Raw genomic sequence first — 12,535 nt, forward strand, 5'->3', positions numbered from 1 at the left:
TTCACTATCATGCACAGCTGCTGCACACCTGTGCTGTTTCACTATAATGAAGGCTGTTGTAGAATTCCCATAGGGAAACATTTTTACATTTTTAAACAAAGAGATGGGTTACATGCATCCATACATCCTTTTTATTTATTTATTTGTTTTTTGTTGTTTTTTCGGTGACACTTCACTTGAAGTTTAATACATAGAGACTGACATTACGGTGTCATTATTATGACATGATGAAACCTGTCATTTGCATGAATAAGGTATCATGAAGTCATTAAGGGTCCCATGTCATGCTATTTTTCACCCATCTTCATTTGTTCTAAGAACCCCAAAAACATGGTATTTGGGGTTTATTTTCCCAAACTCCCCTGTTTTCCAGAGTATTAGCCTTTGAAAAGGCACTTTCTGAGCAACTCTACACAAACAGGCTGATTTGTGGCCTACTAATGCATATTCATGAATGGGTGTGTCTATAGACGGGACACTGACTTCCTCCTCCCCACACAGTGACGTAGGGCCAGAGGACGGCCCGCCCTCCTCCCACCCATTTTGTAGCCGAGCTCATGCTGCTTTATAAACACAAGACAGAGCGTGGGGGCGGGGTGTTCGCCGCTACATACATAGACTGTAGAACAGGGGTCCCCGATTCACTATCCATTAAAATGACCAGGATAGTTATCAGGCTTCTGCAGAGCTTGATGGTGAGTTAATCATTTGAATCAGTTGTGTTGGAAGAGGGAAACATCTAAGACATGCTGGATAGGGGCCCTTGAGGACCAGGATTGGGCACCCCTGCTGTAGAAAATACATACTTCATTTATGTCTGACCTACAGTTCTACATTTTTGCTCTATTATCTATGTACAGTAAATATTTTTTTTTGCTTCTACTGTCTGCTCTTGTTGCTGCAAAAGTGAATTTCCCCTCTGGGGATCAATAAAGGAGTTTTATTTTCTATTTTATTCTAAATGTGTCCATTGATGGTCGCAGATAGCTGGATCCTATACAGATGTTTGACAGATGAAGTTACAGATCAACCCCTGTCCTGGAGAGCCCTACGCTCCTGAATCTGATTCATGTTTCATCATGCAACATTCAGAAAAAGCTTGATGATGACTTGACATATTCATTTACAGTTGTGTCTTCAATCACATTTTGTGTGTGTGTGTGTGTGTGTGTAGATCCTACAAGAATCCTGGACCCTCCTCAGGACATTCAGATCATCAGTGGAACGGCCGCACAACTGACGTGTCAAGCAGATTACGATAAAAGTCTGCGCGGCACCTTTGAAATGGTGTGGATGAAAGATGGAGAGGAAATCCCACTTTTCTTTGAAGAAAATTCCAAGTAACCATGTTATGATTTCATATGATTTCTGTTAGGTTTTAGAAATACTGATGGTTTAATCTTCTTGAAACAAACTTTGTTATTGGAAGAGATTAAAAAAACCAAAAAAAAAAACCCCACAAGCTTTAGTTTATTATCCACAGTTTTTTGGCTCAAGGCTAATTGATTTTTCTTTCAAATACTGCAGCTTTATAAAAGCCTCAAAATGCTCATACAAGGTTTCATCATAATCAAAACTTTTAAAGTTTTTTATTAGATTTTCTGTATTGTCTTTTGTGGAGAATAGTAAATGATGAACGTTCTGTGCTTTCACTTTCAGGTACTTAGTGGACGATGACATGCTGCAGATTATGAATGTGAACAGTAGTGATCAAGGATTGTATACATGTATTGCCAGAACAAGCCTTGATCAAGTCAATGCCACTGCACTGCTCACAGTAATGGGTAAGGTCACATCATAAATACTTGTGTTCTTTTCACAGAAGAATAACAGATTTTTAGCTTTTCATATTTTGCATAACTGTGACCGTCATCAGCCCTGCCTAAGAAAGGATAGGTTTGGGAGAAATATTTAAAAATGAGGGCGGGGTTACACCTGAGTATGGGAGGAAATACAAGTTCTGCAGAAAAGAGCAATCAGAATTGTTCACGATGTTGATTTTGGGGTTCTCACAAATGGCTTGTTTTTAAAATCCAAAATTCTGAATTTTTTTGACTTGGTGCAGCATAAAACAACTCAAGTGTCAAATAAAGCAACACATTTTCTGTTACCAAACAATATTCAGGAAACGTTTCATTGAAGAGAGGGAGGTTAGAACTTAAGAGGGAATGAAAATAGAAAGGTTTGCAGAGTTTGTACAACAACGAAAAGCTTCTGTATTACCATCTGTTAAACTGTGGATCACACTAAGTAATGAATTTCACATAATTCTCAGCATAATTATGTTTTAGAAGAATCATGAAGAAATGATTGTTCAGAAGTATGTTTATGATAGATAATTAACACGAGATGCTCGTCTGTTATTTAGAGTAAAAAAGTTGAAGGATACGGTACATTATTTGACAAAAAAAGGTATGGTTAATGTCAAAAACAATTATTGCATTGTTTCTGTGTGAGTATTATATAGCATTGATGATTTATTCACATGATAGTTTTCAAATTGTTAGTAAATTCAGACTTTGTTAATGTTTAAGTTGGGAAATCTAGAAAAGGGGTAGGATTAGATAAGTTTATACTCAATCAGCGATCAGCTGATTGAGGATAAACTTGCTCAGACACTATGAAGATAAGAGTGAAGAGAGGGAGTGAGTATGTGCCAACAAGTGTGACAGAGCTGTTTGTTAGAAGCAAACAAATCTAAGTTATTCCAAAGCCCTATTCGCACTGAATTAGTTTTACCTAGGGACCACATGTAATTAAAAAAATGACCCCCCCCCAACATCTGCTTTTTATCTGGCGCATTTGCACGGGATATCCTAAGCCTGAGATTTTACGGAAATTTACGGACATCAACGTGTGTGAGTTGATGTTAAACAACTTTGCAGGCTTTTGACCACAGCTTGGTGCTGTGTTACTGCTAGTGCTAGCCAGCTGTATTAAATAAAAGGCTACAAAAAAAAAAAAAAAAAGATTCTTACCGCACAGTGCAAAGCAAGACGTGATCCACCATTTGCTTCTGATATCGCTCTTTCCTTTCAGCCTTCTCTTTTTGTTGCAGTACGTTACGGGCTGATAAGGTTTTGCTGGCCCGGGACCCAAAAGGTTTTCTAAACACTCCAATGCAGCCTCCATTCTTCGCCAAAAATAAATAAACATGCGTCCCGGTGTCACGGTCTGTGTTTGCCTCGTACTGAGAATGATTATGAGCATACATGCGTATGTGCACTACAGGAAAATGATTTTTTACCCAACAAATAATAATTCAGTTTTGTTTATTTTTGTTTTCAAAGTGAACAAACACGTGTTTTATTAGTTTATTGGATTAGGTTAGGGTTAGGGTTAAGGTTAGGGTTAGGATTGCAAGCGTGCGCATGTGCATATATGCTCATAATCGATCTCAGTACGAGGTAAACTCAGACCGTGACATCGGAAACAAAACAACACGTAATCACGCATCAGATCCCGCCCATTTCTGTCCAAATCACAGCGATGCCTATTTGCATTGGATTAGTATTATCACAGGACCTCGGAGTTTAGCAAAATATAGTAGGTAATTTGCGAGGGAATTTTGAACTTTACAAATTACTGACGTGGCCGATTTGCACAAGTTAAACGTCACAGATATTCTCTGCAATTATTAGAAATTGCATGTGGTCCTTAGGTAAAACTAATCCCGTGCAGATAGGGCTTTTGCCAAAGTCCACAACAGATGTGTGTGTAAAAGCTTATTTTGGATGCCATCAACAATACCCCAGCACAATAACAGAGATATTAGGTTAAAAAAAAGTTAACACTATAGATAATACACACTAAACACAAAACATATGACAAAACCTGGGGAAATGTTGGTGCTGACAGTCATATTGTATGTTTTGTATTAATGTAGAATAAAGGGTTGTTGTTCAAACGTATAATAGATAAAACCACTTTGCATTTTCATATTCCATACAGTTAAACTATAGTTTATTGTAGAAGGAGGGTATTATTCTTTGGTTGTGCATGTTAATAATTTTATTTTGTATTTTGGAACAGATATTCCTGATGCTCCCACAAACTTGGAAATATCAGAACTCGAGCTGAGAAGAGTCCGGTTGTCGTGGTTACCAGGGAGTGATCACAACAGCGCAATAACAGGTATGAGTCAATTTATATTAGATTAGATTCGATTAGATTTTATTAACCCTACAACAAGGACATTCCCCTGTTACAGCAGTGAAGAGATAATAACAAACAAATAAGGAAATACACAATTTAAATCTACGCAGAAAGAAATACACAAAACCTTTTAGCTAGTTAAAAAAATAGAAACTATGAATATGAGATTCATGTAAATAAGTGTGGTGGATAATAAATCATGTAAAAGCAAAACTGTTTACAGCAGCAGGTATTTGCACACAAAAAAGGTACTGGAGGATTTTAACAGTTCAACTTCAAGTAATATTTAACAGGAAAAAAATGAATAAATACTATTGCACATAATAACAATGAGGTGTGAAGAACAGTATAAGTTAATATACTGTATATAAGTGGAGGTTTTGAACGACATGTAAAATAATATTACACATGATAAGAACAGTTTTTGTATCTGAGGAAGAAAAAACAACCAATTCCTTTAAATCCATCACTTGTCGTTTTTAAATTTTTTGTTTTTTTGCTTTGGATTTTGATAATTTGATTCAGTTTTGCACTATTATCTATGCTATTATTTATTTGTATTCCTGTCTGCTATTTTTTCATCATGTTGCTGCAAAACTTGAATTTCCCCTTTGGGGATCAATAAAAGTATATTCTATTCTATTCTGTTTTTATTAAAAATATGTGAATGGAGGGGAATAAAAAAACATTTATTTAGACTGATGATAATCATGCCATCCTTCATTTGATGCTGCAGTATACAATCCTATAGTTATCAAATATGGATAGGTATACAATATAATCATGAAAAATAATTGATTATAATAAAATGCTGCCAATGTTCAACAAAGCAACTTGGCAATTATGATTTTAAACATATGATCCATTAGAATATATAACATAAGGACCTGGTAAATTTATTCTGTATAACTTAATGGGTGACTATATGGACCTACAATTTTGTGTATTAATAATGTTTCTTAAAAAAAAAAATGTAATTGAGGGTGATTTTGTTGAAAAGATTTACAGAAGAAAAAAAAATTGTGTTAAAAACCACAGTTATTTTTAATTTATTGGCCAAACCTTTGTCCTTTATCTTTATCATTGTGCATGTATGATGTATCCCTCCTCCATATGCAGAGTTTGTAGTGGAGTACGAGGAGAGTAAATGGGAGCCTGGGAAGTGGAGGGAGCTACAGAAAGTCATCGGTAACCAGGCAACAGCAGAGCTGACACTCCATGGGCATCTCAACTACCAGTTCAGAGTGTACGCCGTGAACGAGGTCGGACCAGGACCCCCCAGTGAGCCCACCAGGAGGCACGAAACACCCCCAGCTCGTGAGGATCACTGATTTTTATTTGCATTTTTTCTTTGTTGAAGAATGTGGGATTTTACAAAGCAGCACTGTAGGAAAAAGTCAGGCTTAGGCACTGGAGGGATTAAAGGTACTTTTTGGGATTCTTGGGAACATTTGAGATTTTCAACATCAGCCTGTATTGTGTCACATTTTAACTTCATTCGTTGCACTCGGAATATGAAAATGTGTGCTGCTAGCAAAAAAGATAACAGAGTTTGTTTAAGGAGCGCCGATTGTAAAGTTGTTAATTTGAAGTTAATTTATTTTTCTTTTGAACAGATTTATAGCAATATTTGTGAAATATGTTTTTCTTGTAAAAATATAATGTCGATGTTAAATAATTTCACATTTAAATTTTACATTTAGATTTAACATTTAATATGTAGATTTAAAATTTAATATTTGGATTTAGATTTAACATTTATATTTAAATGTAATATTTAGATTGAATGATTAAAATTTAGATTTATTATTTAGCATTTAAATTTAGATATAATTTAATATTTAACATTTAGATTTAGATTTACTATTTATATTTATATTTAGGATATAGATTTAACATTTGTATTTAAATGTAATATTTAAATGTAATATTTAACATTTAGATTTATATCTAACATTTATATTTATATTTAACATTTATATTTAAATGTAAGATTTTGATTTAATATTTAACATTTAGATTTAGATTTAACATTTAGATTTACCATTTAGCATTTAGATATATATTTAACATTTGTGTTTAAATGTAAGATTTAAATGTAATGTTTAACATATAGATTTATATCTAACATTTAGATTTAGATTTAACATTTAGATTTAACATTTAATATTTAGATTTGATATTTAACATTTAGCTTTACTATTTAGCATTTAGAGTTAACATTTAGACTTAGATTTCATATTTAACATTTAGATTTACTATTTAGCATTTAGATTTAACATTTAATATTTGATTTAATTTGTTAAACTGTAATATTTAAAATGTAGATGTACTATTTAGCATTTAGATTCAACATTTATATTTATATCTACCATTTATATTTATTTTTTCTTACGAGAAAAGTAAGTATCACACATATTGCTGTAAATCTGGTCAAAAGTAACGTAAAAAATTCCTCAAACATTTTTTAAACGTAGTTTGTTCCAAAACGTTGCAAAAAGTTGCTGTTTATTTTAACATGTGCAACTTTACAATTGGCGCCCCATAGTTTTATGGTTGTAAAGCTTTTTTTTTTTTTTTTTCGCCAAAGCTCCTGACAGAAACCCAGAGAACATCAAAATCCATGGTCATCTTCCTCATCAAATGGACATTAGCTGGGAGGTAACAGATGAAAAAGATTTATGTGGAAAAAGTCACTGCGATGCAGCATTTAAAAAAAAAATAAAAATAAAAAAAAAAACCTTTCGAATCCTAATTGCAATGTGTTATTGTAGCCTCTGCTGCCGATCGAACACAACGGGCCAGGCCTTGAGTACAAGGTGAGCTTCCGTAAACTGGGGGTGGAGGATGTGTGGCAGGAGCATCTGGTGAAGAGGCACTCCTTTGTTGTGAGGAACACAACCACTTTTATTCCCTACGAGATCAAAATTCAGAGCAGGAACAGTCACGGCTGGGGACCAGAACCAAAGGTCGTCACAGGTTACTCAGGAGAAGATGGTGAGTTGTGTGGAATAGTTTGCTTTAATGTATTACAATTATGTGTTATTTTTCTCAGTTGCACGGTTTTATCGCAACATCTGACTCACTCTCAACTATTTTCTCTTCACGCCCTCAGTGGTTCTTCGCCACTGTCTGCGGGAAAATGTTTCAGGTTAAGTTTGTTTCCGTTTCATACACCCTTTCCCGAAAGTTTTCACCCTTAGCAAAAGCTACGTAGTAAATTAGTAGATCTAACCCAGCAGGTGGAAAATAAACATTATAGACATGTTAAGAGTAATTTGGCTGATAACAATTGGCCCCCTGAAGTGCAAATCCTTTCCTCCAGTTTCCCTCCTTTTTAGTCGTTACAGTGACACGAAGAAATGAGCAAATTCCCAGCATTTTCTGTCCATGCAGGTTGTTGTACTTTCCTATACTTTAATTAGCTCATGTGTTTCCTTTGGTGTGTAGTTTGGCAAGTTTTCCATGCTTAGATAAGGTCATATGCAGAACAAATGTGTCAAAGTTTGTGACAGATACACTAATGTATGTAAATAACTTGTTGTCTAACTTTCTTTCTGATGTTTACAAAGCATCAAACCATAGAACATTCCTAACTCTTAAAGCTGCAGTATGTAGAATCGTGAGACTTGCATAGAAACAATCATGCTCTCCCCGTCCCCTCCCTGTTTTGAAACCTATTGTCCTCGTGAAGGTGCACACCTCTGGAGCGCTTAGCGACTAGTGACAAATGTAGGGATTTTATCTTGTTATTGGAGAGTTTTCTGATGTTTTAGACCAGAGGTTCCCAACCTTTTGATATCACAAATGTCCGGCGATTATTTATCTACAACTGAATTATTTGGTTTTTTCTGTCTTTTTAACTTTCTCCTGTGGGCCAAATTTGATGGTCTATAGGGCCGAATTTTGCCCCCCCGGCCTTGAGTTTCACACGTTCTTTGGACTGTTGCTTATTCTCGACATTAGTCTTCCTTTTTCCTGCTTGCTTTGCTGTTTAACCGTTGTGTTTAACGCCGCGATGGAGACTTCTCCTACTGGAATGTCTATTATTTCACTTTTACTACAGAGGACGTGAACACGCATTGATTTTAGTCAGGCAGCCAATAGCAACACCCCAAAACAGCTCATGGAGCACTTGGTTTGTAAAAAGATCTCTGATTGGCTGAAAAGTCACATCACGCTCCTGGATTTCTAAAGCTTTATTACAGAGACAAGAGAATGTGTAAAAGTTCAGTATCCACTCAAAACACTTTGAAATACAATATGCGCAAAGATTATTATGGATTTCTGACCAAATGAAGCTAAAAAAATTACTGCAGCTTTAAAAAGGAATTATGTTATTTTACTGTTTACAAACGGTTGAATTTGTGACTGGTATGATAATATTTCTGAATTTTTCTTTTCTGTTTTTAGTTCCCACGGCAGCCCCACAGGACATAGCAGTGGAAGTGATCAACACCACCGTTCTGAGGGTTAGCTGGACTCCAGTGCCCAACGCTACAGTGCGCGGACATCTGGGAGGCTATGATGTAAGACTTACTTGCTGACCTGATCTTACATTACTGTAAATTAACTTTGTGTGATTTAGTGGTTTTTGTTTACTGGAGTTTAGGTACAATACATTATTTAATTGTGGATTATTGATTAGTTGCTAATTGCAGCAACATTTTAGCTAAATGTGGAAATGAGTAAACTAAATAACGTAAAACATTTAGTTAATAAGAACACATTGCATGGACCGGGTGTGAGGTGGCCGAAAGCTCCAGATAGGAGGGAGTGGGGAAACAGTTATGGGATGCAAGCTCAGGCTTGATCACCCTGTAGCTGGCCACCTTTGATGGGGGTGTCTAGTGTTTGAAAGGCCAAAACACCCCCTGATTCAAAGGAACACTACTGATGATTCGTCCCAATTTTACATCCTTTCCATATCAGACATCTCTCACGCCACTCTCAAATAGTAAACCTCATGTGACTACCATTTTTTGGCACAAAGGACAGTTTAATATTACATCCCGTGTTCAATGATTCCAAAGTTGAAATAAATGACAACAGTCCTTTTGTCGGGGCTGTCTTCTTAGACTTGAAGACAGCCTTTGACTCTGTAAACCATCAGATTTTAATATCCAGGTTGACTCAATTTAACATTTTGGATCAAGCACTTTTGTGGTTTAAATCTCATCTGTCCCACAGGAAACAGTACATAGTAGTAGATACTGTCAAATCTCCCTGTCTAGATTCTGGAGTTGATGTCCCACAGGGGTCTATCCTTGGGCCGGTTTTATTCTCTCTTTTTATCAATAACCTAAAAAATTCATATCCAAACGTCCTCTCGCTGATGTACACGGATGATGCAGTATTTTACACTGAATCAAAAACCATCCAACAAGCAGCTACTGATCTCACAGCTGCTCTATCCTCACGGATTCATGCCTCATGTTGAACACCAGAAAAACTGTGTGCATGTACTTCTCAAAATGCCATGTTGAAGTAACCAGATCAAATGTTTTTCTGAATGGAGTGGAACTTGACCTGGTTTCAGAATTTAAATACCTAGGGGTCGTCCTTGATCCAACACTTTGCTTCACAATTCATAATGTCAAAAAAAGTGGCACTGGTTGTTAAATTTAATCTTCAAAATTTCTGGCTTATTTGAAATAATTTAACCATGGATGCTGCGAAAACATACTTTTATTCAATGATTATTTCTCATTTTAACTATTGCTTGACTACCTGGTCACTTGCTTTCCCCACAGCACTTAAAACCATAGAAAGTCTCTATAAAAAGGCAATAAAAACGCTATCCTACCACTACCGTCATGTTCTAAAAAACATTAACTATTGGATTTTCAAAATAATACAAGGTTCTACACTCCCCTTGCTCCTCCACCACTGAAGGACTGGTTGTGAAGCTGAATTAATTTGTAAGTATAATTTGATTATTGTGTTTAGGGCTTTTGATAATTTATTGATAATGATGTACTTTTGTAAATTTTATTCTGCAATGTTTTGTGACCCCTGCGTGACCCTAACCCGTGGGACTACGGACAGAAATGAGCTTTTAACTACAATCCGGCGTGTTTACATGCATGCATTCCATGTTTGTTCATTAACATGCACTGTCCCAATCAAAACAAATAAATAAATAAAACAAGTATTGGATATTTAAAAGGAGGACCCTGACCGGAAGCCTAACTTTTTGTTATAGATCTTGAGTTTAAGTTCCTGTCACTGCCATTTCAGCTGTAGTTACAACTTTAAGGTCTTATACCTTTAACGGATTGGTCTATATTTTCTTTTTCTATGGCTTTCTCAGCTTTAGTATACGCTTATTCATTGATGCTGATGACACTTCACCTTTTGAATAGTCAGACTGAAATGTCTGAAGACACGTGGGATGAATCAATGTTTTTCAAATCTGATTTTATTATTATTTATTTATTTTTGTTGTTGCTTCAACTCCTTCAGTGTGCACATGTCTCATAGAGGCATCACAAATCTAAAAAAAAATTGTCAAAGTAAATAACATTATTATTCCAAAGACACTTAAATGAGTTTTTACTGATGTTTTTGTTTTTGTTTTTAGAGAAAATGTATACTGCATATGTCCATCTGTGTTCAAAATCTTTCAGGTAACACTGTATAAAATGATGTAAAGACAAACACAAAGCCATAAATCAGTTCTTCTTTATTCCACTTTGGTGCCCCAGGTCCACTGGGTGAGAAGAAGAGGCCTGCAGAACCCAAACAAAACTTTAGATGAACACCATTCTTTGACTTTTCCTGGAAAAAAGAGCCACGTTATCGTTCCAGGCCTGGAACCTTTCTCTGAATATAAACTCACTGTCAACGTTTTCAACAAGAAAGGCAATGGACCAAAGAGTGATCCAGTCATTTTTAACACTCCAGAAGGAGGTGAGGAGACACAAAGATATGAACAGTGTTAGAAAATGATTCACACGATAATATCATGTAAGAAAACAAGGCAGAATAATTCATTGGATAAAGACATTACCTACTTTTTTTTTTTTTTTTTGTTTTTACTTCATTTAATGTAAACATGCTTAAAATGTATCATATTTTTAATTCTCAGGTTGTAGAGTATGTACTTACCAGGGTTGGGATCAATTATACTGTATATGTAATTGCGTAATTGATAATTACATCATCATTGTAATTAAAACACCTCTTACAGTTGTAATCATATTTTAATTGTACAGATAATTGATTTTGTAATTGTAATTGGCATCAAAATATGATTAAAAAAAAGTAATTTATAATTTAATCAATCATGCAGAATTGGGGAACCATGTTACAGTTCTATGGCTTACACATACATTGTTAACAATTATTAAAATATGTTTCATATCGTTTTTTCCCACTACCTGTTAATAATTTTAACATTAAAAAAAGAAAAAACATTTGAAATCGAGGGGTATAATTACCACACCAAAAATATAGAAACCTATATTTTCATTGATTAGGAAGCCTAAGAAAGTAACCAAGAGAAGAAAAACAAATGAGATCATATGTCATAATTCTTTAGTGTATTTTAAGGCTGGTTTAAGACATGGGTCAAAACTGACCCATTATCATGAGAGATGCTAACAGAAAGCTAACACAGGAGGAAGAAAAATGTAATTGACCCCTTCTCTGGTATTTACTGTGTGTCTTTTCTGCTTGTGTTGTGCATTAAAGTTATTGTCTGACACTCAGTTCCACAGCAGGTGCCCATCCTGACAGCCTCTAACCCCCAGAAAGACTCCATACTACTGGTCTGGGGACCGCCACTGAAGTCCAATGGTTTCCTCAGTGGTTATTACCTGCAGTATCACCTCCGTACGTACACACACACACAAACACACACACACAAAATCCAAGCTGCACACTGTGATCCTATGCAGATCTTTTTTTTCTTTTATAGATTTCCTTTAGGTGTGTCTCAGTTGTGTGTGTGTGTGTGTGTGTGTGTGGTGTGAGGTGTTGTGGGCGACGTGCAAACAGCAGAGAAGCTGTTGGGTTTGGAGAGGTGTGGGAAGAGAAGAGCAGGCCTGATGTGTGGATGTGTGATATGACAGTTTACGTTTACACTTTTAGGAGGTTTGATTCCTCCTGAATAAACATGAAAACATGTTCCCAGCTCCATTCTTTTTTTTTTTTTTGGGGGGCTTTTGTTGCTGTCACATCAGACATTAGGTGGCACTGTTCACTGGGATAGTGATCATAGAAGAACTGACGCTCACATTTTAATAAACATTGTGAGTCTCTCAGAGGTGTACTGATGTATCCGACTCGAGTAGAAGTACTGTTACTTGATTGAAATTGTACTTATACACAAAAGACTCAAGTACAAGTCAAATGTATCTCAACTAAATAGTACACA

The 12,535-nt window shown here is 35.6% G+C and overlaps 1 protein-coding gene across 6 annotated transcripts in view; it reads left to right on the forward strand.

Annotated features, from left to right (window-relative positions):
* Positions 1-12,535, forward strand: part of LOC114466567 (neural cell adhesion molecule L1-like protein) — a 102,136-nt gene that overhangs the window by 54,434 nt on the left and 35,167 nt on the right. For all 6 annotated transcript variants that reach the window (XM_028452099.1, XM_028452100.1, XM_028452098.1 and 3 more), the window contains exons 14-22: positions 1,175-1,340; positions 1,660-1,784; positions 4,033-4,134; positions 5,275-5,472; positions 6,746-6,816; positions 6,930-7,152; positions 8,569-8,684; positions 10,863-11,067; positions 11,869-11,991. In XM_028452099.1, the coding sequence (XP_028307900.1) occupies positions 1,175-1,340; positions 1,660-1,784; positions 4,033-4,134; positions 5,275-5,472; positions 6,746-6,816; positions 6,930-7,152; positions 8,569-8,684; positions 10,863-11,067; positions 11,869-11,991 (1,329 nt within the window). The remainder of the gene's footprint in view (positions 1-1,174; positions 1,341-1,659; positions 1,785-4,032; positions 4,135-5,274; positions 5,473-6,745; positions 6,817-6,929; positions 7,153-8,568; positions 8,685-10,862; positions 11,068-11,868; positions 11,992-12,535) is intronic.

Source organism: Gouania willdenowi, chromosome 7 (assembly GCF_900634775.1).
Source record: "Gouania willdenowi chromosome 7, fGouWil2.1, whole genome shotgun sequence".
NCBI classification, from domain to species: Eukaryota; Metazoa; Chordata; class Actinopteri; order Blenniiformes; family Gobiesocidae; genus Gouania; species Gouania willdenowi.